We start from the raw sequence: 27408 nt of genomic DNA, 5'->3' as shown, positions 1-27408 counted from the left end.
AATGGCACCAGAAAATTCGTATCTGTGTGAGAGCAAGGTTACGTTCACACCGCAGCTGAATGTCGACCAAGTGTGATTGTATATTTTTTATTAAAAAAAAAAATTGTAAAAAATGTTTGTCTTATACATGTGAACTCCCATGGCTGCACCTGACCATCTGCTTTGCTTTAGTTCAAATAGTGTCATTATCTAACTTAATTCAGTTTAAGCTTTTGTTCTCATTTGAAAGTGTCAGTGCACTCTAATTGACTTCAATGAGCTCACTGTTTTAAATTAATACATTATTAGCTAACTGTGTGGTTTGTATACATAATTTAGACACTTCTGATAACAGATCACTCTAAATTGAAATGTAGACGCATACATTTTCTGTACATCCAAAGCTGCTTTGAAATGATATGCATTGTGTAAAGCGCTATACAAATAAATATGAATTGAATTGATAATCCCTGAATATTGTCTTTTAAATCCCAACTAGGTAGGCCAAAGGCAAGGAACACAAACTCAGGAACTACTTTGACAGTAGTGGTGAAAAAACCCTGGGAAAAACAAAATGTGTCCAAATATACAAAAGCGCATTTTACTCACTTTGCCCAGTTGTGGTAACTCAATTATTTAAATCTTCTGTGATATTGTGATCTTACATGGTAAAAAAGTCAGCCTTTAAACAATATTTTCAGGCGTTTTAACTGGTATATCATAGAGTTTTCAAGCATCATTGCTAACAACATGGAACCTGTGTAAGCATTAAAGTAAAGTGAGTCTATTATTGTAACGATGCGCATTTTGTGGCTTATTTGGAGTCATTTGGGGTTTGGTGATAGATTGCCTAATGGTTATAAATAGAATCACTTTTGCAACACAATGATTTTCACCTAATTTTCCTTTACTCGCCAACTATAGTTCATCAAAAAGGTGAGAACCAGATATAAATTCACCCGTTATAAACCCAAATATTCTCGAATGAACAGTTGCATAGTTATTGTGATGTTTCAAGCAGGTTTGCTAGCTTTTCAGGGTGGATCCCATGGTAATAAATCGTGTGCTGGGGGGTAAAATCTGCTTTTTGGCGGGGTTCCCCTAGGAAAATTCGCATTCCATGTTATTTGGGCTCCATTCAAACCGCTGACATGAAAAATAACCCTCAGAAACAGTGTTAAGGTAGCCCAATTCTGCAGACTTGGCAACTCTGGTTTCAAGTTCTTCGGCCATGTTAGTTATCACCCCTAGCGTCCAACTGAAATATAATGTTAAAAGTAAGGAAATTCAACAGTAACATCTTTTTCCATAATCAAACTGTTATTTTGCTCTGGATATTACACATCAATATGGAAGTTTTTCCTAACATAATTAAAATGAAAATTCAAATGGTTAAAAAGATCAAATAATAAATCAAAGTATCAAAACAACTGAGCAGATGATAAATCAAATGGTCAAATTATTAACAGTTACATTTGAGAGACTGAGTTTATATCATAGTTATATTTTAAAAAATATATTTATATTTATGAAATTGTATGAATGTACACACATGTTTAGGTTCTAATTCAGCTATATTATTTATTTATTTTTTTACAAAATATGGATTTTTTTTAATGTAAAAAAAAAAATTCTTAGAAAAATATCCAGAATAAAAGGTAAATATAATAAAAATCACCCAAAAATAACAGAAAAACCTACATAAATATTTAGAAATAAATTATAAAAATGGAATCTAAGATTTCTGGCCCTCGGGTCATTTTGACCCAGGAAGGACACTTCTGTTATAGGTTCGGGAGGGACGGATGAGTAAACATGTTTATTTGTATTTTCTTAACATTATGGCAGTCAAGCAGATTTAACCTCTCCCTTCACCCCTCCATTTCAGGGTCCGGGGTGATGAAGGTGTAGAAAATGTGGCCATTGCAGAAACCATGTTTCGTGTGAAAGGGACTGGAAGAGGAAGCTTCATTGCTGGGAAAAGCGTACATAATCAGAGGTAATAAACAAGTTAGGATGTCACACTATCGTGTAATTTATCATTTTTAATCGATACATTTTGTATTCTCTAGAATTGAACGCCTGTGGCAAGATGTCTGGGTCAGCGTAACACAGCTGTATTACGAAATACTTCACAGCCTTGAGGAAGATGGCTTGTTGGACTTGTCAGATTCCCTTCATGTGTTTTGTGCACATTATGTCTTCCTCCCACGTCTGAAGCGTGACCTCCACAGTTTTTCTGAAGGCTGGGACAATCATCCATTACGGTCTGAAAATGGGCTCACCCCAAACCAGATGTGGATAATGGGACACATGCACAACTCATCTGGAGACAATGAAGAGAGTTTTCAGGTTTGTTTTTTTTAATTGATTTTCTATGCCTTCAAGTTATACAGGGCGTGCAGAATTATTAGGCACGTTGAGTTTCTGATCATATTTTATTCCCAGGCACATTTTGCCAATTCCAAACCATATTAATCTCAACTACTATTCATTTTGTATTTAATCATTTATAAGTGATATATAATTGTTCATGAAGGCTGGAAATGAAAAATGCCTTTAATTCAGGTGTGCAGAATTATTAGGCACGTTTTCTTTTACAGATAAAACAAGCCAAAAAAGAGATTTAACTCAGACTGAAAAGTCAAAAATTATTAAATCCCCATGAGAAGGATACAATACTAATGCAATACTAGAAATTACAGTTAAGGTGTGACCACTGGACAGTGAAATGCTCATTAGATCAGCAGGGTCAGACAAAAACAGGTGGAGAAGAAAATACACATGTTAACTGCAAAATAATTAAGAATTAAGGTGAAGAATTAAGTGTGAAACCATCAGGAACCCTTTAGTCTCCAGCGCCACCATTTTCCAGAACTCTAACCTACCTGGAGTTTCCCGAAGAGCAAGGTGTCAGGATCTCAGAGACTTAGGTTAGGTAAAGAATCCTAAAAATGACCCCCACTTAATAAGAATCACAAGCTGAAGTGTTGTGAAATACATGAAGACTGTTTTTTTATAGGCTTTATAGACAGACAGATTGAGAGTGACTCTTGAAGGACCAGCACCACATCCTCTTCTACCACTATTTGAAGAATTCATCTTCCAGAATCTGACAGTAAGTTTTGGGAGTTCATTTTTAGTCCATCTCTGCAAAATGGACTTCAGGGTAGGAGATGGACTAAATATTAACTCCCAAAACTTACTGTTTTGAGATAATGACATTTATGCGTGGTTTGTGAAAATACAAAAAAAAATTCTCACTGAAATAAGGCCATGAAACCCCTACTGATTATTTCTTCACAAGACTTTTGAAAATTGTATGACATAGCCTAGAATATTTGCTCCAAAACTATGTGAAAATCACCCTGACTGCTCATTCAGAGAAGACAATATATTGATTTAAAAATTTTACAACGTGTTTTGTGTGAAAAAGCTTTATGCGGAGGTCATTAATATGTATGGCTTTTCACACCTGAGAAAGACAAAGAACCTCCCCAGCGGCCCTATTAGGAGCTATCAGGCCCCTGTCATTCTGAGCAACCTTGCACAATACTGTAAATGAGGAGATTTAAAAAAGAATGGCTTTTAGATTGTTTGGATTTATTTACACAACATAATCCAAATAGACACAACAAATGGCAAAAAAGCACTTATTGAAAGACAGAGACCTTTGTGCCATTCCTAAAAACATTGTACATACCTTTCATTTCCAAGGTGTTTGATTTTCACTTTACCATGTTCATGTTCCAGAGACTCATGTGAATGTTGAAGTCGGCAGGACTCAGTGGCATCTGGGCCCTGGGAAAAAAAGTGAACATACTGATATCAAGAGAAAGGCCTGCACGATTTTGGAAATAAATATTAGATTTTTCTGGTTAAAATTGCATTTTAAAATTCACAAAATACACACACACACACACACACACACACAAATGTTTCCAACAATATATAATATAATGAACACCAGGTTTGTTGTGCCTTGTAGGCATAAGCTTTGCGCAGTGCTGGGTAAAATAATAATAACAATAGATAGCAGTATAAATCTTCCAAAAGATTTCAGTAACAACCAAGCTAGAGAAAAATATATTGATTATCATGTTACTTCAAATGTTTCCATTCGTTATGATGATATGAAATGAGATAATAGTAAAATCATGAAGCTGTTTGGTGTGTTTTGCTTTTCAAATTTTACATTCAAACGCGATCACGCTGCAAAATATGATACATTCAAACGCGATCGCGCTCAAATATAAAACATTATGGTTACCATACATATCTACGTTTGACCAGATATCCACAAACACAGTAGGCCTAACAGCAGAGCCGGCCCTAGACCTTTGGGGACCATATGCAAAATTTGGTTGGAGGCCCCTTTGATCATTTTAAGACCTAAAGAAAAGCAATGACTACTATACGGTACATATTATTATTATATCTACTATGTTTGATGTCTAAAAGAAAAAAAATTATGATACCACTGACTGAGCTGAGTGGCAGTGCAAGACTGAACACACACTGAGGAACTTGCTGAATAAAAAGACTGATAAAGTGATTTTCACTGATCAAATATAATTTATTTGACAACAGAGTTTAAGAGTCACAAACTACAGCATATATATATATATATATATATATATATATATATATATATATATATATATAATTTAAATTAAATTAAATAGAGCAAATAGAATAACATTTAAATAAAATATTATATAATATAATAAATAGAACATTCAAATGTTTGAATTTTTCAAATAAACAAAACAATAACATCTAAAACACCACAAACAAGATCAATAGTAACAATATAACCTATTAAATGTTATAATAAAATAATATAAAATTATTATTATTTGCGTAGCTATACATGGACCTCAAACACACCGCGTCTTAGAAGACGCAGTGTGTTTGAAGTCCATGTATAGCTACGCAAATAATAATAATTTTATATTATTTTATTATAACATTTAATAGGCTATATTTAGAAGACGCTTTTATGCAAAAAAGGAACAAAGCTGAGTGTGGAGCGCGCACTGCATGGCACGGAGGCGCGGTCGCGAACACTTGCATTTTCCTATCAACAGTGGAAACAACTTAAAATAGGCTACTCTATCATTTCTGGTCAGACAGAAAATAATAATAAATTATTCTCAACCACTTTTATTTGTGTAAACTCACAATAACAAGAAAATGCTGTGCTTTTGTAAAATAAAAGAAACAATCAGACGCACTTTCATGATCTCCGTAAACTGGAGCGCGAGAACTGAAACAAAATATAGCCTATGTAGGCTAAAGCTTGAAATGTCCACTTTAAAACGAACAAATTCGAATCGAAAGCTAATACCTTCTGATTATGTAGGCTAATCCGTATGAAAGTTGCATTTCTCTCTAAAAGCGCATCTGCTTAACAGCGGAGATGGAGATGTGATTTTAGCCGACACTTAGAAAAGAATAGTTTATTAATTAGCCTATATTAATGGCTCTTCTCATTCAGCACTGCGGGAAAGACATCAATTCCAGTTTCTAATTTGGTCTTAGAAAACCAGTAAAATCGACATGTTTTCCATATTAATTTGTGAATATTTTAAATGTTTAATAAAGGGGCAAAAAGTCATAAACAAAGCACAGCAGTTGTGTGTAGCCAGTTCAAATTAAAATTTTGGTGTTCAACTTTGCGTTTTAAAAAGACAACAACCGTTCATTTTTCGTTTTTCAATTAGGGGTTAAAAAAGGAAAAACAAATAGACACAAAAGTAGCCTACATGGATCGTTTGGACAGAATACGAGACAGAATTCTTTATTAAATTCTTTATTTATTAAATTCATAAAATAAACAATAATTAGCCTATAGGAATACTGGATTCTAAATCTCAAAGAAATGCCACAATCGGAGCAGAAATGAGGGCGAAACACCCAGAAACTCCTTGTGTCGTTCGGGGGTCTTTCCCTGTCATTAATGCTTGGATAACACGCCACGTCTCCTCCATTAATAATAATAATAATGTCTAATGCGGTGGCTGTGATATTATAACCAACGTCCGTTGCTGTGATTTTTGGAATGACTTATCGCGAGAGAAAAAAATACGTTTTAGTCGCATAACATCGGTTAATGGAAACGCCGTCATTTCGCAATAGTTTTTTATCGATATTTAGATAATAGCGCAAAACATTTGCGCAAATCTGTAATGGAACCGCGGCTAATGTCTGACTGACCGACCAAGCGACAAAGAGCGCTGATAAAGAGCGCTGTAGGCCCATTTCTTTTTATTTATTTATTTTATGTTTTGATGTGTGATTTTTTTTTTTCACCCACTAGCTAGCAGTGACTCTAGGGGGCCCTCTGCTGGTCACGGGGCCCTTTGCAATTGCAAAGGTCGCTTAGTGGCTGGGCCGGCTCTGCCTAACAGTAAACACGGGTCTAAGTATTATAATATTCCCCATATATCTAGCAACAGTTCAACTGCAATGTGACATTTATGCAACAATAACAAACTAATATGTAAGAATTTCTTACCTTAAATCTTTATTGTCTTCAAATCGCGTTCTTCTTCTTCTGAGGTAGCCTAAATCCAATGTAAGCTCAGGCGCGTCTTTCAAACTCGACGAAAAGTGAAGTGAAGTGTTTTGTTGTTGAGGTAATGAGCGAGTTAGCGTTCCATGTGGAGATTTGCATGTGAATATCTTTTGCGCGAGTGGGCGTGGCCAAATTAACTGTAATGAGCAAGCGTTTGAGAAGCTGGACATCTTGTTGGTTTTATACAAATTACTTAAACAGAGAATATTTGTTTTCGTTTTGAATCCGATCATTTAAAAGTACACACTTAAATGTTTATAAAGGTATATGGCTCATAAATGTGTGACAAGTATTCGCTGAGTTTTGTTTCAGTTTATAGACGTGCTCAAGAAAAAAAAGTTCACCGCGACGGAGAGGCAGAACGCACACCCTGTTTATTTTCTTTATTTTACAAAAGCATAATGTTTTGATTTGATTGTAAGTGGACACATACAAAAGTAGAAATATCACAGATTCTTTTTTTATATTTCTTTTTTCTGTATGACCATAAATGACGGAGTAATTTAAGTTTATAGTGCTACAATGTGGAGAAAATCCAGCAAAACGCGCCCGCGCGTTTGTCGACCACAGAGGGTTAAACATCGTATAAATTTTTAAATATTGCTGATTACTTACAAAGCACTAAATGGTTTAGCTCCGCAGTACTTGAGCGAGCTCTTAAAGCATTATAGTCCTTCATGTCTATTGCGATCTCAAAATTCCGGCCAGTTGATAGTACCTAGAATATCAAAATCGACTGCTGGCAGTAGATCCTTTTCCTATTTAGCACCAAAACTTTGGTCTTCCTACCATTGTCCGGGAAGCAGACACACTCTGTCAGTTCAAAGCTAGACTAAAAACACATCTCTTTGACCTAGCATACACATAACACATTATAGACTTCTATAATTCAGGCTGTATCCAGATCTGACGAATGACCTGCACCTGGACCTGATGTCATAGCGGGGTGCTAAAGTGCCAACTAGTTTCTCCTTATAGAGGATCCCTTTATCACTCTACAGATAAAGCGTTGTTGGGAAAAGTCGGTTCGCGTATCTACCCCGAAGTGATAAAATTCTGTATCAAAATGTTAAGGCCAGACAAGTAGTTTTTTAAGGCTTTGTTTGTAGGGAATTACAAACCTGCACACATATATTCAAACACGCATACCAATAGACTGAACTCGTAATTACACCATCAGCGTTCTCACAGGTTTCGCGTTTAAAGTCTGTGTAGAGTTTCCTGTTAAAACGGTGTTGTGTTAAGTTAAGTTAAGTTAAGTTAACTAAGTTAATAACTAATGATCGTTGCGATGGAAGTGAATCAATCAAATTAACTTTAGCTGGAAAATAACTTTTTTCAAGAACTGCTATAAAGCCAAAACAATCTCTGTTACTTTAAACTATCCTTGTATCTAACTAGCCTCTATTGAAACATTACACTTTTTATTTACAGTAAACTGGATTAGATCAGAATAATTGTGCTCATACTTTCACTGATCAAGGGTTTACAGTGCGATCAGATGATCTGGGTTTATTTATTTCACATTTATTAATAAACTGACATTTATCAATTTTACAAAAAAAAAAAAAAAGGATACATTTTCAATTGAAAGGTAATTTACACACACACACACACACACACACACACACACACTAGAGCTTAGATCGAGCCCAAAAAATCAAGCCCGACCCTACCCGAGCCCGGCCCGGCCCGACACATTAACTGTAATTATGAGCCCGAGCCCGATTTAAACCCGACTATTTTTTAATACGTGGGCCGTTATAACTGACATTCTCAACTACAATTCTGAGTTGTTTGAACTACAGAAATCTGTTTAGAATTATCTTAATGAATAATGCAACAAGGACGAAGCATGTAAACTGCATTGTTTGTTTATTCAGAATGGAATGGATCGTAAATGGATCCAAATGAAGAAACGTAAAAAAAAACGTGAACAATGATGAACACAGAAAATGAACAAGAATGAACTTTGAACTAGGACTGGAGAAGTAACAAAAGAGGACATTGAAGGCTGACTATCATCCTTTCTGTCATGGCATGCTTCATGTGTCTGTTCATCGTCGAAGTCCCGTTTTGTTGCTGTCGTAGGCGAGCAGCGTGCCGCACTTATTGCACTCGACAAAGCCAACACATATGTTGTCACTGCCCACGACTTGTTTAAAATGGTTCCATACCTCCGACTTTCCTCCAAACTTGCTCAAAATTAATTCTCCTGTTTTTCTTTTTTTTCTTTACATCTTCAAGCTCCATGTTGCACTTAAGCTACACAGTACAGCACAGCAGGCCCAGTGTGATGTGTGCGAGTGGAGGAGACGCTGCGTGTGACACGTGACGTGTTGCATTTTGTAACTTTGTAGCCTAACTTGTGCAACTTTGTACACATTTGTTTCTTAGGCCTACTTTGCTAAAAATATATATAATATTTCTGATAATGGCATAGCTTACTCCCCACCCAATTAGGCTAATAAAGTAATGATTAAAAAAACACAAATGCTTGATCAAGTTCGGTCTCGGGCAGAGAATCTAAGCTCTACCACACACACACACACACACTGATCTTACTGTCTATATGAGGATTCATTACACACATTTATTCTGAAATGTTATTTCACTGACAGGTTAGCTGTGTTATTAATGTAATGAAGAGAAAATAAGAGACTCTAGAACATCTCACTGTCACTGATTTATCATACAGCTCAAAGCATTATGGGTAGAATCTCTCATCAGTCTATTCTCATTCATCAACACAGTTTCAATGATGATCCAGAAAGGACCCTAAACCCAGGATAGAGCGGTTGAGTGAATGTGGTCTGGACTGTGTGGATGAGGATCACTGTGTCAGAGACGCTGTAGAAGGACAGAGTTCCTGCACTGTGATCCACACACACTCTTATTCTCCTGCTGATGGACTTTACAGGGAGTTCAGTCTTTATGTTATTGTGTGTGAATGAGTAACTGGAGTAAGAGCAGATCAAACTCCAGGACTGATCATTACGTCCAAACTGACACTTATTACTCCGTCCCTTCCTGCTGATGCTCTTATATGACACTGATATACACACATATTTCCCACTCCACTCAATCTCCCACCAACAGGGTTCACACACACTCTCTCTACACAAAACCTGAGGCCACACATCAAATCTGTCTGGATGATCAGGATACGGCTGAAGCTCTGTGTCAGTGTTAGTAATCACTCTGTTCTCCTCAGACAGACTGAGGGCTTTATTCACTGTGTTCAGATCCAGAATGAGCTGATGGGAATCTGATGGAGAGAAAACACAATTATGAATCTGTCAGATCTGTCTGATACCCTGTGCAAATCAACATTATCATTATCCATCATCCAGGTCCCTGACACCCCCCTCTTAAAATAAAAATAAAATATTGTCTAATCGTCTTCCCTGAATATTAATGTTGGTTATTATTCTGTTTATTATAATTAGGTCTATTATTATATTTACATTATTTATATTTACACCATTAAAATGCTAGAATGAATTTACCCTTAATTTTATCTTTTTTTAAAGCAACTGATACATTCATTTAGCAAGGATCCATTAAATTGATTCACCAATAAGTGTAATAATATGGTTTACAAAGTTTTGAAGCATTGTAGGCCTATTGTTGGGGATTTTCAGTGTTTTCAGCCTTAGGTGATCTTGAGCTTTTTAAATTTCCATCTAATGACTCAAAAATTAAAGAGAATTGATACAAAATCCTGTTGAGGATAAAAACATAGTGGAATAGTTTTTTACTGAAGAGTTTTCAGTTTGTTCTTCTTTTCCTGAAACTCTTGAAAAGCACATTTTTTACTACTGTGAATGTTACCTCTAAAACGTGGATCAATGTTTTTAATTGGCTTTCAGTGAAAAATAATCATATTTAGGTTACACTTTATTTTAAGGTGATGTAGTGACATTGTACTTACTCCAGTAAGTACTGAATAATATCAATTAACTACATGTACTTCCTATAGAGTTACAGTTAGGGTTTGTGTCATATAATATAAAACAAGTGGAGCAGTGTGATTGATGGTTAACTTTACTTTATTTAGGAAATTATTGGTTGATATAGCGATTTTTGCCTTAACACTTTCATATTTGTTAGCTGTGGATTAATTTATTATATTGTTTGTTGTGGATTAACTTTTATATTGTTTGCTGTGATGTTGTTGGACCATTGATAATACTGTTTCCCCCCCCCCCCTTCACAAACTGCAACAACAAACACTAATTGACACACCTGTAGAACCCCGTTCACATCAGCGATCTAATTTGCCAGATGATCAGATCACTCCCAATAAAAGGAAGCTAGATCTCTTACTGAAAGGGGACAACGCTCTGAACGGATGGACGTGCGTTGCAGCGGACTGGTTTGCTGATCTTCTTTTCTCTCGTTGTTGTTGCTGACCTTCCTTTCTCTCGTTGTTGTTGCTGACTGGATCTCCTGTGCCCTAGTGGAGCTGAATCCCAGACTTTGCAGTGTCAACGCTCACAAAACTCTGACTAAAGGCAAGTGGTCCTTTTCTCCCACACTGATGCGCGTGTGTGTTTTTAGCATTTGAGCTAAAGGAGTCTTTGTTAGTTGTTGTTCATTTCTGCGAAATTGCCAGATCCAGGGGCCGACGGCAGAGCAGCAGACACAACAGTATTGTTGAGGAGTCCATTTGAAGTATAGAAAAGGAAAGTTGTCACTCTAGTCACCCGAGACTGTATTAAAGTTGCCGGGCTACGAGCAGGCTACCCATTGATTTTACGATCTCTCCACTGACAGAAGCAGAGCGGCGCCATGGAATTCCGGGTCCTGGATTTTTGGATTCAATCAGCTATTCGAGGTCCCGCTGAAGCAGACATTCTGTGTCGGCGACGGGAAAACACGGAGCTGACTCCAGGCTGGACTGGACTTGGGTATTGTTTCACCCTGGGACAGAATATTGGACAATCCATGGTTTTATTGTCTCCCCTGCTTTTTGAGGAGGAGATGGTGATTTTGATGTCCTTTTAAACTTGACTTTTAAAATAATAAAATACTATTTTGATATATTTTCTTGTGTCTTTCTCGCTGTGTTGGTGTGGCTGGGAATCTAGATTTATATAAAATTATTTAAAATGTATTTTATTTTAAACAGACTTTCAATCTGTTACATTTGGTTTAGGGTTAGTTACTTGTAATTATGCACAATTTGTTATTACTATAGTAAGTACATGTAGTAACGTGTAACCACGTCACCTTGTTACCCTTATTTATCCCTTAGTTTTATCCTGTTTTTGAAGAAGATGTTGAATCCCCAGTTTAGGCCTGTCCTGATTTACATTTTTGTTAAAGGAACACTCCACCTCTGGAAAGATGAATGTGTATTTAAAATAGGTCATTTATGTAGAAGAAATGTGAAATTATTTTTGAATTTGGAGCTTTCTAGACTGAGAAAAGCCAGAAAATGTATTTTTGGCTTATGTGGATGAAATACAACAACTCCCAGAATGCACTTGCTTCGCTGCCCTACGAGGCCACTCCTAAGCCACGCCTACCGGTAAGAGAGCGCAGTTGAAAACAACAAGGCTAGGCTACGAGTGAGTCTCCGTGACGAGTTTGCCCGTGATTTCGAGATCGCCCAAAATGTCCGGGATTCGGCTTTTGCATTCTACAGTCGCCATTCATCATGTTTACTGTGGCGAGCAGTGCGAGGCTGAGGGGCACGGGAGAACGGCGCGAGGCCGGTGGCGTGATTACTGATGAGCGAGAACTGTGAGACGCACCGGTCTTGCATCTCACGGAGGTGCGGGAATTTTCTTAGCAATGTTAAAACGCACATCAACCGATCACTTGTTTAGCGTTCATGTAAACACTACATTCAGATTCACCAATCGGAATGAATTCAGTTAGATTGAAACAAAAGGTGAGCATGTAAACAATGAATGGCGACCGCAGAAAGCAAACGCTGAATCCCGGACATTTTGGATGATCTCGACGGCCGGACATGTCCGGGAAAAAGTGTATGGTAACCCCTACTACTCAGCTTTCTTCGTCCATGTTTTCTGCAGGTTTCTGCCGGTGAAATTAAACGTACTCGCACTGATCTGTGATAGGTCTGTTAGCGCATTAGCTCCAACCCCCTATGGGCGGGTTTGAAAGGGTGGGAACTAGAGCTTGTAGTCTTAACAGAAATCCCCCCCTCTTACACTTCCTCCTACAATGACGCAAAATGGCGATTTTTGCGTCATTGTAGGAGGAAGTGTAAAGAGGTAAATACAGATTTCTCTCGTCTCAGGGAAAAATTTGAAAATGTTGCACGACCATTCAATAGTATGACTGGGTTTCTAACATTGCAAAGCTTAATGCAAATGGGTGGAGTGTTCCTTTAAAGTCACGAATTCATTTCAAATCTTGCTTTTTTGGATGTCAGTAAGTATGATATAGTTATGCTCTCTTTCCCACTTTGTAAATGTGCAGTAAAAATTTTAAAATGACAGTAAAGACATTTAAAATGTTAATAAACATGTCTATTTTAAATCATTTAAAATAACTAACATTTCTATTTTTCATTTCATATTTCTATTTCAATCTTTCTGTTCATCAAAAAGTCCAGAAAAAAACACCTCCATGCATTCCAGATTATTATTTTACATTTTAAAATATATTAAAATAGAAAAAAGTTCTTTTAATTAGTAATAACATTCACAATATTACTGTTTTTACTGTATTTTTGATCAAATAAGTTAAATCTTCTTTCAAATTTAAAAAAAAAAAAAACTTAACGATCCCAAACTTTTTATCGGGGGTGTATATTATATATTTGTATTTATAATATATATTTTGGTGTATATTAGTACTATTTTTCACCTATATATAATTAAATAAGCATGTAAAGAGGAATTATATGTCACGGTTCATGAATTCACTGTCTCTCTTGCTGCCTTGTATGTCAGTGTGTGTGTCAGGGTGATTGCCAATCACCGTAATTATTAGCGCCAGCTGTTGCCTATCAGCCGCGCTTATATATGTTCATTGTTTGGTGTCTTGTGTTGTCAGATCATTGTGAGTATTCCCAGTGTCCTGTCCTGCTTCCAGTTCTCTTTGCTACCTTGCCTGTGTTGATCTCTCGTTCTTGTTGTTTTACATTCTGCTCTGGGATTACTGTTCGTCTGGAGTTTATTTCTGCATGCTGGATTCTCGTGGATTTTCTCTGCACTTCTGACATCACCGAGCGGGTTGACTGTCGACATCCCTGCGCCACTCAGAGCAGCCATCCCTACACCAGACTGCTTGGACTTTGCACTACACTTCATTTATAAATAAACTGTTGTTACTTGCATCTTGTATTCTCCATTTATTATCGTGACAGAACGATCTGACCACAGTATGGATGCAGCAAGTTCAACAGGTCTGAGTGAATTCATTTCGCGCAGTATTGCACGCATGGAGCAACAGGAAGAACACATTTCGAACACGGGTCATGCTGTGCAAGCTTTGGTGACACAGCACAGGTGTCCGAGCTCACCCAACAGCTCCAACAACTGAAGAGTCCCGCTGCGCCGCCCACACCGCCCGTTCAGCCCACTTTCATGGATCCGAGTCATAAGCCAGAGCCACGCTTACCTGCCCAGGAAGGTTATTCAGGTGAACCCAATTATTGCAGATCATTCTTAACTAAGTGTTCTATGTATTTCTCTCTGCAACCGCTGACTTTTAACAGCGAGCGCTCTAAGGTGGCTTTCGTGCTGACCCTGCTGACTGGACGAGCGGCTCTCTGGGGAACGGCGGTGTGGGAGAACCAAGATCTCTGCTGCGCCTCGTTCCAGGCACTCTCCAAAGAAATGAAGAGAGTCTTCGACCGTGCGGTGGCGGGTAGAGAGGCGGCCAGGCTACTCGCCAACCTCCAGCAAGGAGACCGATCTGTATCGGAGTACTCCATCGAGTTTCGCACACTGGCCGCAGAGTGCCATTGGAACGAAGAGGCGCAGTGGGACATGTTCCTGCATGGGTTGGCTGACCGTGTTCATAAAGAGATCTACGCCCTAGACCTTCCACAGAGTCTGAACGGGCTGATTGAACTGGCACTGAGAGTGGATGCTCGTCTGAATCGGATGGAACGACTTACACGCCCAATTAGACTACCTGGAGTCCTCGAGGTCCCACAGGCCAGCGGCGGGGACACGGTCAGCCTGTCACACAGAAACACTGTCATTTCTACTTTTGGACTCCCCGTTAGCACCCATAGTTCTTGGCCACCCATAGCCGGTACAACACAACCCCAGGGTGGATTGGGGCCAAGATTCTATCTTGACCTGGAGTGATCAAAGTTATGCGTCTTGTCTAGTGTCTGCTTGTTCGTCTGTGTCTGGTTCTGTGTTTCAGGAGGAGGCAGTGAATTTGTCAAACGTGCCCGTTGAGTACCTCGACCTGAAGGAAGTGTTCAGTAAGTCCCATGCTGCTTCTCGTCCTCTGCATCGTCCCTATGACTGTGCCATAGATTTACTGCCAGGTAAGTCTCCGCCTAAAGGCAAGTTATATTCGCTTTCTGCTCCAAAAAGGGAGGCCATGGAGAAATATATTTCTAAATTCTCTAGCAACGGGGTTCATCCGTCCTTCCTCTTCTCCAGCGGGGGCAGGGTTCTTTTTTTGTGGGGAAGAAGGATGGTTTTCTGCGACCGTGTATTGATTACCGGGGGCTGAACAACATCACATCGGAAGGTTGGTGGTTCAATCCCCGGTTCCACCTGACCAAGTGTCGAGGTGTCCTTGAGCAAGACACCTAACCCCAGCTGCTCCCGACGAGCTGGATCGCCTTGCATGGCTGACACCGCCGTCGGTGTATGAATGAGTGCGTGAATGGGTGAATGTGAGGCAATATTGTAAAGCGCTTTGGTGGCCATTGGGTCTGTGAAAGCGCTATATAAATGCAGTCCATTTACCATTTACCATCACGGTAAAGAATACTTACCCTTTGTACTGTACTGTACTGTTGTAAGAATACTTACCCTTTGATGTCTTCAGCCTTCGAGCGGTTGCAGGGAGCATCAGTCTTCACAAAATTGGATTTACGCAATGCTTATCATTTGGTCCGCATAAGGAAGGGAGCTGAATGGATAACCGCGTTCAACAACCCCAGGGGGCATTTTGAATATTTTGGTTATGCCTTTTGGCCTGTCCAACTCCCCAGCGGTTTTCCAGGCACTCTCAATGACGTGCTGAGAGATATGGTAGATCAGTTCATATATGTCTACCTGGATGACATATTGATTTTAGGAACACGTTCAACACGTCAGACGAGTGCTTCAGAGGTTGCTAGAGAATGGGCTTTTTGTCAAGGCGGAGAAATGCACTTTTCATGCAGTCCTTTCCTAGGTTACATCTCGTCTGAGGGAGTGCGTATGGATCCTGACAAGGTTAAGGCTTTGGTAGATTGGCCAAGCCCAGATTCCCGTAAGGCTCTACAGAGGTTTCTGGGGTTCGCCAATTTCTATCTGCGTTTCATTCGCAACTTCAGCCAACTAGCCGCGCCTCTATTGCCTTGACCTCCACCAGAACGACGTTCAGGTGGTCCGATACAGCCGAAGCTGTATTCGGCAATCTGAAAAGTCGCTTTGTTTCGGCTCCCATCCTGATTGCCCCTGGTCCTTCATGTCAGTTCGTGGTGGAGGTCGATGCGTCAGAGTTGGGGGTAGGCGCGGTTCTTTCCCAACGCTCTCCCACAGACGACAAGATGCATCCTTGCTCGTTTTTGTCTCACCGGTTATCACCTGCCGAACGTAACTATGACATTGGTAATAGAGAGTTGTTAGCAGTCAAGTTAGCGTTGGAAGAATGGCGTCATTGGTTAGAAGGGTCGGGGGGACCTTTTATCGTTTGGACCGATCACAAGGACATGGAATATATTAGATCTGCTAAAAGACTCAACTCCAGGCTCGGTGGGTACTTTTTTCTGTCTTTTTGATTTTTCTCTCTCGTACCGCCCGGGTTCCAAGAACATCAAACCCGACTCTTTATCTCATATTTTTTATATGAGGACTCACCCGTCCACACCCGAGTGTATTTTACCTGAGACACTATTTATCTCCACACTCACATGGGAGATCGAATCGAAGGTCACGACGGCCGTAGAAGGGGTAAGAGCAGCCATCCCTGCACCAGACTGCTTGGACTTTACACTATACTTCAATTATAAATAAACTGTTGTTACTTGCATCTTGTATCCTCCATTTATTATCATGACATATTTCTGACATTCTGACATTATATTTCAGATAGGCTAAATAGGCTCAGATAGATAAATAGACAGGCTGCTTTTAAGAGTGGTGATATGGTACAATACAAATTACTGAAATATGAATTTCAGCGAGCTGTGTTGAAATCCAAGGCTTCCTATAAAGCTAAGCTTGAAAATAAACTATATGCAAATGACATCAAAGGTGTCTGGCGTGGGCTGCAGAACATTACTGACTATAAGATCAAACACCATGCCCCAGTTAGTGACCCCTCTCTTCCTGGGAGGCTTAATGACTTCTACTGTCGTTTTGATAGCGGAAATCACCTGCCCCTTCCCCCCTGCTACAGAGAGCAGGGTGACCCTCCACCCATTCTCTCTGAGCATGATGTAAGAATCTTGCTCCGTCAGCAGAACATCAGGAAGGCGGCGGGGCCTGATGGCGTAATGACTGCTACTTTAAGACACTGTGCTGATCAACAAACATCTGTCCTTACTTTTAAATTTAACTGGTCTCTTTAACTTGGTATTGTGCCTGCTTGTTTTAAATCTGCAGTGATCATTCCAGTTCCAAAGAAAAATAGAATCTCGTCTCTTAATGATTATAGGCCTGTGGCCTTAACTTCTGTCATTATGAAAGTGTTTGAGCGTTTGATATGTAAACACCTGTCCAGTATTTCACTTGACCCCCACCAATTTGCTTATAGAGCAAATAGGAGTGTTGATGATGCAGTTTCACTCTGTTTGCATTCTATTCTTCAACATCTGGAGTTAAAATCTACATATGTACATGTCCTCTTTGTGGACTTTAGCTCTGCGTTCAACACCATCGTTCCTGTGAAGTTGATCAACACTTTAAAGGAGCTAGGTGTTAGAACATCACTTTGCAAATGGATTTTCAACTTTCTATGCGATAGGAAGCAGGTGGTTAAAATGGGTGATTACATCTCACAGTCAAAGTTTTTGAACACTGGCGCCCCTCAGGGCTGCGTCCTTTCCCCACTTCTGTACTCTTTATACACACAATTCTGTCAATCACACACCAGTTCAGTTTTGTTGTTTAAGTTTGCTGACGATACCTCTGTAGTTGGTCTTATTACTAATGGAGATGAGTCTGACTACTGCAGAGAAGTGGAGGGGCTGGTGAAATGGTGCGATAACTTGAGCTATAACTTGATTCTTAACATCTCAAAAACCAAGGAACTGGTTGTGAATTTTAGAAGGACCCCTAGTGCTCTCCATTAATGGGGTGGAGGTGGAGAGGGTCACTTCCTTCCAGTTCCTTGGGACCACAATCCAGGAATCTTTGTCATAGGAGCTTAACACTAATATTAAGATCAGTAAAGCTCACCAGCGACTCCACTTTTTGCGGCAGCTCAAAAAGTTTAGAGTCAGCAGAGTTGCCATGACACACTTTTATAGGTCAACTATTGAAAGCATGCTCACTTTTTCCATGCTTGTCTGGTTCGGTCACACAACTGCTCAGGACAAAGCTAGGATGGAAAGAGTAGTACGCAGAGCATCAAAAATTATAGGCTGTAGTCTCCCTTCACTTACTTCACTTTTCTCCACCAGAATAATCAGAAAGGCTAAAAAAATCATAGCGGACCACTCTCACCCCGCTCACCATCTCTTTAATCTCCTTCCATCAGGAAGAAGATATAGGAGCATTAAGACTTCCACATCACGTTTCAGAGACAATACTAACCCTCTGACTATCAGACATCTGAACTTGCACTGACTGCTAGCAGCACTTTATCACTGTATGCACTGTGCACTTTCTCTGCCAAGGGTTATTGTCTTTTTTCTGCGGGGTTTTGGTCTAATGTCCTACTGTTTGCTGGGTATTGTTGGTGAACATTGTCTTTTTTTGTACTTATGATGTTTGTCTTTTAGGTTATTTACGTCTGAGAGTTGTACCAAGACAAATTCCTATCAACTTGTTGACATGGCAATAAATTTATTGAATTGAAATAGGCTCCTCTGTACTTCGTTTTCTCAATTGAAGGTAAACCTGTATTTTTTGGTGTACTATTACAAGTGATGTTTTTATTGTACTGATGCAGTCACTTGCAATCTATTTTTTAGATTAATTGGGGGTATTAGAATCCATTCATTTATCATGTGGGTATGAGTTTGCAATTATGGTTATATGGTTATTATATTATATTTTAGAACTGTTTGCCTGATGGAGTAAATTCAGGATCACCATGTACAGTGGGGCAAAAAAGTATTTAGTCAGCCACCATTTGTGCAAGTTCTCCCACTTAAAAAGATGAGAGAGGTCTGTAATTTTCATCATAGGTACACTTCAACTATGAGAGACAAAATGAGAAAACAAATCCAGAAAATCACATTGTAGGATTTTTAATGAATTAATTGGTATATTCCTCGGTAAAATAAGTATTTGGTCACCTACAAACAAGCAAGACTTCTGGCTCTCACAGACCTGTAACTTCTTCTTTAAGAGGCTCCTCTGTCCTCCACTCATTACCTGTATTAATGGCACCTGTTTGAACTTGTTATCAGTATAAGCAATTATTAGAAAATGGAAGACATACAAGACCACTGATAATCTCCCTCGATCTGGGGCTCCACGCAAGATCTCACCTCGTGGGGTCAAAATGATCACAAGAACGGTGAGCAAAAATCCCAGAACCACACTGGGGGATCTAGTGAATGACCTGCAGAGAGCTGGGACCAAAGTAACAAAGGCTACCATCAGTAACACACTACGCCGCCAGGGACTCAAATCCTGCAGTGCCAGACGTGTCCCCCTGCTTAAGCCAGTACATGTCCAGGCCCGTCTGAAGTTTGCTAGAGAGCATTTGGATGATCCAGAAGAGGATTGGGAGAATGTCATATGGTCAGATGAAACCAAAATATAACTTTTTGGTAAAAACTCAACTCGTCTTGTTTGGAGGAGAAAGAACACCATACCTACTGTGAAGAATGGGGGTGGAAACATTTTTCTGCAAAGGGAACAGGACGACTGATCCGTGTAAAGGAAAGAATGAATGGGGCCATGTATCGTGAGATTTTGAGTGAAAACCTCCTTCCATCAGCAAGGGCATTGAAGATGAAACGTAGCTGAGTCTTTCAGCATGACAATGATCCCAAACACACCGCCCGGGCAATGAAGGAGTGGCTTCGTAAGAAGCATTTCAAGGTCCTGGAGTGGCCTAGCCAGTCTCCAGATCTCAACCCCCATAGAAAATCTTTGGAGGGAGTTGAAAGTCTGTGTTGCCCAGCGACAGCCACAAAACATCACTGCTCTAGAGGAGATCTGCATGGAGGAATGGGCCAAAATACCAGCAACCGTGTGTGAAAATCTTGTGAAGACTTACAGAAAATGTTTGACCTCTGTCATTGCCAACAAAAGGTATAACAAAGTATTGAGATGAACTTTTGTTATTGACCAAATACTTATTTTCCACCATAATTTGCAAATCAATTCTTTAAAAATCAGACAATGTGATTTTCTGGATTTTTTTTTTCTCATTTTGTCTCATAGTTGAGGTATACCTATGATGAAAATTACAGGCCTCTCTCATCTTTTTAAGTGAGAGAACTTGCACAATTGGTGGCTGACTAAATACTTTTTTGCCCCACTGTATTTGTCTGGCTGTGCACCTTAAAGGTATGGTTATTAATTTTGAGTTTGTTGTTTGTTTGTTATCTGGATGTGACTGACACTCATGAAAAATATTCTATTTTGTTATAGGGTGTTGGATGTTGATTGCTAGTCGCTGTTCTCTTGTTTTGTTTTTTTGTCGTATGTTTGTTTGGTTTTATGTGACCATTGTGAACTTGACTGCTCCCTGATTTATTTGTGGTAATTAATTTCCTAGTCAGCTTTATGTGTGGTTGTTGTTTGTTTTCTTTTTTTTTATGTATTGCTTGATTTGTCGCTGGCTAGTGGAATTGTTTATTTTTCTTTTTTTTCTCTTTAAATTATGTATTTAATTTAAATTGTTTTTCACCCTTGATTAAGCAGCAGGGGGTAGTTCCCCATCGTGGCCGGTGGAGAACTGGGAGTACAATTTAATAGAGCCCTTATAGGTGGGTTGATTCGTGTGGTTACTAATTGTGAATGTGTATCACATACTCCTGTTTGTAGTGAAGGGCTGATGGGGGTTTGTTGGGTTTTCACAGAATGCAGTGAAGTGTCCCCTGTATACAGTAGGTAGCTCAGTTTTTTTTGTATTCCTAGTTGGACAAATTGAGAAATTGCTCCCCCTGTCAGCTGAAACAGTTCATGCCCTGAATAATTTTATGGTATTGTTTAATAAAGAATATTGTATTTTTTCTACAATTTATTGTCTTCTGTGATAGATCTGTTTCTTTTCCTTTTTTATATTTTGCCCTAGTGGGTGTTACATAAGTAATTGCTTATTACTAAGACATTTCTAATATGATCTTCTACATGATATGAGATGATGGAGGATCATTTCTGAGATCAGAATCTCCAGGACTTTACCTCTGTCAGAGATCTTCTTCAGCTCCTCTGTGCAGAAATCCTCCAGTTTGTCCCTCAGCTGACGGACAGATTCTCTCATGCCATCAAAAGAGGAGAGAGAACAGAAGAGACTGTCATTTCCGTCTGTAGATTCAGGAGGAGCTGAGAGAGACTGGAAACTCTGCAGAAAACAGAAATCAAAGCTCATCACCTCCACACTTCATCAATAACTCCTCAATAATATTCTCCTCAATCCAGCACTTTCACAGCATTAGCTTCATTCTTCTCATATTCATTATATCATACTAGTGCTATAAGTTGTAGCGTTTTACACTTGCACTATATGTGAACTTTCTAGGAAAACACTTGGATGGTCAAACATGTGGCAATGACATTAATATAAGAGATCAAGTGCATCAATGGTGTCACATGGCAGGACTGAGTAGATTTGATTCATTCTGAATTCTTTGGAACACACCGAACATCATGAAGATCAACACTTCAGTCAACAGCTCATTCTGCTCTCATGAAATGTTTGAGTCTCTCTTTGAGTCTCTTGCTCAAGTCCACTATGATCCTGTACTTCTAGATCTCTGTTACCTGCAGGAAATGGATGTGATCCTGTGTGTGTGAAAGCTGCTCCAGCTCAGCGTCTCTCCTCCTCAGATCATTGATCTCCTGCTCCAGTCGCTCCAGTCGTCCTTCAGCTCGACTCACTGCAGTCTTTTCCTGATCTCTGATCCGCTGTGTCGCCTCAGAGCGGCTTCTCTCAATGGAGCGGATGAGCTCAGTGAAGATCCTCTCACTGTCCTCCACTGCTGTCTGTGCAGAGCGCTGTTAGGACACACATCACAATCACACAGTGAGCTTCAGTGAGTCCTGACTGAGACATCTCAAACTTCTCTTCTTCTCCAGACTCACCTTATGAGACACCACAGCCTCTCTCAGCTGCTGAATATCTTTCTCTCTCTGCTGGATCCTCTGCTGGAACGACCTCTGTGTCTCCTTCAGCTGGTGCTAAAGGATCAACCAATGACAGGAGAAACATCACACAAATCATCAGGTAAACAGATATGAATCCAATATCTGTGAAGTGGTGACACTGAGGGGTTAAAGATCTTACATGGTAAGGTTATTTTCATCAATTTATTTAATCAATTTTATAAGGATAGTTCACCCAGAAATGTAAATTCTTTCATTGTTTACTCATCCTCATGTCTTTCCAAACTTGTATGATTTTCTCTTGCATAACACAAAAGAATGTATTATGAATAATGTCTGTGTTTCTAGGGCTAAAACAGCATTCAGACAGTGAGGGTGAAAAGAGACATTAAATATGTAAATGTACTGTAGTAGACCCATAAACAAAATAAGCCTGTAAATGAGTATTATGAGACTCCTTTAAGTTCATACCTGTTTCTCTGTCCTCTGAGCTGCAGCTGATCCAGTGTCGTGGTTTTTATGCTCATCAATCGTACATAGCAGACATATACACTTCTGATCAGTGTTGCAGAAAACCTCGAGGAGCTTGTCGTGTTTCTGGCAGATCATCTCCTGCAGTCGTCCAGTGGCATCTGTCAGATTGTGTCTCTTTCTTTTAAAGAAACTCTCATGTTGTTCAAGGTGATTCAGACAGTAAGAGTTCAGACACTCCAGACAGGACTTGACGGCTTTGCGTTTTCTTCCATTACAGATGTCACACTGCACATCTCCAGCTCCAGCGTAACAGTCAGCAGGAAGTTTAGTCTTCTTCAGTTTCTCCAGCACTTCAGCCAGAATGGTGTTTTTAGCTAAAGCAGGTCTTGGACTGAAGGCTTGTCTGCACTGAGGGCAGCTGTAGACTCTCATCTGATCCTCCTGATCCCAGCGGCCTGTAATACAGCTATTACAGAAACTGTGTCCACAGGTAATGGTCACTGGATCCTTCAGGAGATCCAGACACACTGAACACAGGAACTCATCCTGAGTAATTCTGGCTTCTGCCATTTTACTGGAAAAATACAGAGATGCAAACACACAACAGTTCAACTTCACTTCAGTTTCTCTTTTCCTGAACTGAAACTGTTTCTTGTTTCCTGGTTCTGTGTTTAAGTACCATGTTCAAAACAGGCGTGTCTGTAAAGCAGCTTCCTCACTCCTGGTCCCACACACATTGTGTTTAATCAGTCTCAGACACACACTCAAAGAATAGAATTTACTGAGAAGCAAGACAACACCCTTAATAGTTCAGTAATTCTGTTTCATAAATACTTCACTGGTACTGCAGGACTGAAAATTGTTTCCAGTTCGTCATAGGGCTGGGACGATACACCTCCCAATTCGATACTATCACGATACTTGGGTGCCGATACGATATGTATTGCGATTTTTAAGAATTGCGATTCTACATTTACTGCGATTCAGTTTTGTAATGTATTGTGATTGTTCTATTATTATTTTTAATACTAGACCCGGGGGAACAGTTGAATCATACACTAATACATGATGTATAAGATGAGTCACATTTACAAAAACAATTCATCTCATGGCAGCAAGTCTGTTGCCAATGGTAATTATTTTGCTAAGTTATTTTAATCTTTCTTACTGTTTTTCAGTAATAATAGGAGGAAGTTTACACGTATAGAGCTCATAGACCACAAATGTAAAGTGAATCACTCACATTTAATGTTTGCTTTATGCAAAGTAAATGTTTTTTTAAATTGCTGTTTCATAATTAATTGACAGTATTATGGAATATGCAAACTTTTATATTATAAATATGCCTTTTTGTGTATGAAGCAATTATGTATTGGAGTCAACCATAATGGTGACCTTATATAATGGAAGTGTTTTTGTAAAGCAAGACACCAGAAGTTGTTGCTGTAAAATCATTTATTGAGAAAATGGTTTATAAAGAAAAACACTGCAATTGTTTTTGTAAAATCATTTATTGAGAAAATGGTTTATAAAGAAAAACATACCACACTGAATGTTGTAAGCATTTATTAAGCAAATGTCAGAGTAAAGAGAAATTGAAAATGTATGAAAGAGCTTTGCCAAAGAAAGAAGAAAAATGCAAGCAATACCGTCTATGTGTTGCGGACGAGATACAGAATGTGTTGAAGAAAAGGTCCAGAAGAAGGAGGATGAAGAAGCAAAGGCTTTAATGACCAAGTCCTAGGGGGTTTCTAGGAGGGGATTAACAATGAACAAGTTTTAGGAAGTTTCCAGTAGGGGATAACCAATGAACAAGTTTTAGGGAGTTTCCAGGAGGGGATTTCTGAAGATGTCAAAAAGTTGATGGACTTTAACCCTTTATCGGGCGAGGAACCATATTTGGTAACTTAATCGCGCATTCAAACTGAGTCTCCCCTGCCTGTTTGCCTTGTCATATGAGCGCATAGATTTCTCCTAGCCAATCAGCGAAGATCAGGCTATGTCACTGATAGTCACATGATGGCATCTGACCAATCAGAAGTTGCGCGGAGCATTTCAAACTTCAGTGTCGTTCCGGATATTGGAAAGTGAGGTTATGCGCTACTACCTACTCCCACATCAGCGCTAATAACTTCAAAACAAAAAATGGTGAGTTGATGAAACTCACACATTCTATGGTTGAATAGTTGTGCAACATGTTGAGATAGGTGTTGTTTGCATAGATTTCTTGAAAGTATTGACATTTGTGGCATGAAAAATGGTGAGACCATATTTGATCATACGCCCTGTTCACGTAAGATTAGCGCAAGTCCATATTTAGACATACGCCCTATGTGTATAGAAAAGCCGTACTAGGGTATTTTTTCTACAAATGATGCATTATAACCACAGTCTATGATTATAACGTAGGACAATAGTATTTACTAGTGCATTGGATGTTATCACAGGTTTGAATAACATTATAAAGTGATCCAGTGGGAAACGTAACATATTTATAGACATTTTCAAGCCATAGATATTTAAATATGTGTGGTTTTGGTCAGTTTTATGACCTTTATAACAGTTTTTATCTTAGTTAAATGCCATGTATTGGTGTTTTTTTTTTTTTTTTTACTGTGAGACTTATTACTGCTAAAATAAGTGGTACCACCAGTACTTGACCATACCAAAGATCAGTAGTACAGATCTTTTATAAATGTATACATTTATTTATAACATTTATAAATGCACAAATGTGCATTTATAAAACATGAATCATATTAGATGTTCTTAGGAGCACAAACCATAAATGAATACCCTATTCATTAATTTGGTTTCAAATTATGTTAATGTATTAAAATAAACATTTTTAATAATTTGAGTAATATTTCAAAGGATTTATATTTTTAGCACTTAAGTGTTATTACAGACCAGTCCAATGTTACTCACTTATTTTTCTTATTATTTATTTTTCAGTAGATCTGCACTTCACTGTTACTCAACAAATAACTCAAACTGGGCTTGATATTGACTCAAAAATGTACTCTCTGTTCTTTGCAGCTATCTACGCGAATCTTTTACGGCAAGAGGGGGACAGTTGTGCCAGCCCACCCCAGCATCAGTGATGATGAGGGCTCTGAGGAGGAAGATGATGATGTGGCAGACCCTGACTTCCTCCCACCCACCCATAACCTAGACACTCCAGGCCAGAGTGATATAGGCCCCTCTGCCAAGAGGAGTCACTGTGTGCGACCTGCAGTTGAGGTAGAGTCATCGAAGAGGTTCAGGCTGATGAAGAGGCTTGTCCACTTCAACGACAACACCCAGATCACTGGCACCATCGATCGATTCTTCAAGGTGCGGCCACTGTTCAGTCATCTGAATGCTGCCTTCAGGAGTGAGCCACAGACCCCCAAGCAGTCTGTGGATGAGGTCATGATTGCCTACAAAGGCAAGACAGCTGGCAACCTAAGGCAGTACATTAACCCTCTGGGGTCTGGGGTGTTTTTGGGGTCCTTGAGATGTTCTGACATGCCCTGACATTTGTGCTTTTTTCAGTTGCTTATAAACATATTAATGGCAAAGGTGTAAATTCATAGCACATATAGCACAAACAGGACTTCCATAATATGTGAGCCACATGTATGTACATGTTTTCATTTTTGAGAGAATAATGTTTATGCATGGTTATCGAAAAAACTAAAAATTAAAGTTTCTGAAATAAGGCCACAAAACACATACTAAATATGTGGCAATAAGACTTTTGACTAATGGATGTCATCGCCTAGTGTTTTTTCTTCAAAATGATATGAAAATCATCCTGCCTAATCATTCACAAAAAAACGATACATTGATTTTAGTTTTGTGAAACACTTTTAATTTGGAAAGCCAATATGCGGATGGGGCGTAAACGATCATGCATATTTAGTAGTTCACACCTGGTGAGACTACGTCCCTGCATACTTAATGAGCCATTCATTCAGGTGTGTCACCTATAGCTAACTTAAATATACAAGCTTCATAAAAATGATAATTCTAGGAGAAAATTTCAGATGGCATTTAGAGGCTTTTGCATCTGAACTCTTCATATATACACACACACATATATATATATATGCATGCACATACATACTTTATAATCTTTTCAAAACTAGTCAACGTCTTTCAAAACTAAAGTATACATTTTATCATACGTATTTCAAAGTAAAGGATTCATTAGTTAGTTGATGACTTTATTTTTGACAAAACACATACAGTATATATTCCTCATCTCAGTATAGCAATAGAGTTTGCTAAAAGCTGTTCATTCAATACAGCAGTATTTGAAAATCGATCATATTTTGTAAAATTACATTTATATTTGCATTTATGTCAAAACCTAGACACTTTTAAACATCAAAAGGACATTTATTAATATGTATTCGTGTCAAAATGACAAATAAACAGATTTTCCTATTCAATTTTGCATGGAAACGCTTCCAAGATGCTTGCGTGTCGCGTGAAAAATAGGCGTCGGTTCTATTTTTTGAATGCACGCGTTTTCCACGCGGCTCGTGCCGCGCCTGAGACGCGCGTCTCACACAGGCAGTGTGCAAACTCTAAACTGTTAACATGGGAGCCGAAATAAAAACGGACACGCCACGCAGCTGAGACGCTTACGCCACGCATCCAGTGTTTCACCGGCCTTATCCAGCTGATGTGGGCGTTTCACAGGTTTGTATGGATCGCCTCACATTTGCGTTTGAATAGCGCGGTCTCCGTAGGCGGAGTCACATTAAAACTTAA

The 27408-nt window shown here is 39.1% G+C and overlaps 1 protein-coding gene across 1 annotated transcript in view; it reads right to left on the bottom strand.

Annotated features, from left to right (window-relative positions):
* The window catches only part of LOC307156978 (uncharacterized protein), a 122356-nt gene that overhangs the window by 61852 nt on the left and 33096 nt on the right, over positions 1–27408 (bottom strand). The window contains exons 8-11 of the mRNA XM_079868706.1: positions 22642–23309; positions 22150–22245; positions 21829–22062; positions 21250–21409 (exon numbers count right to left, since the gene is read on the bottom strand). Of these exons, the coding sequence (XP_079724832.1) occupies positions 21250–21409; positions 21829–22062; positions 22150–22245; positions 22642–23309 (1158 nt within the window). The remainder of the gene's footprint in view (positions 1–21249; positions 21410–21828; positions 22063–22149; positions 22246–22641; positions 23310–27408) is intronic.

The sequence above is a fragment of the Squalius cephalus genome (assembly GCF_949319135.1).
Source record: "Squalius cephalus genome assembly, chromosome: 4".
In the NCBI taxonomy this organism is placed as follows: domain Eukaryota; kingdom Metazoa; phylum Chordata; class Actinopteri; order Cypriniformes; family Leuciscidae; genus Squalius; species Squalius cephalus.
The sequence above is the reverse complement of the archived record's forward strand: the minus strand, read 5'-3'. Positions and strand labels throughout refer to the sequence as shown.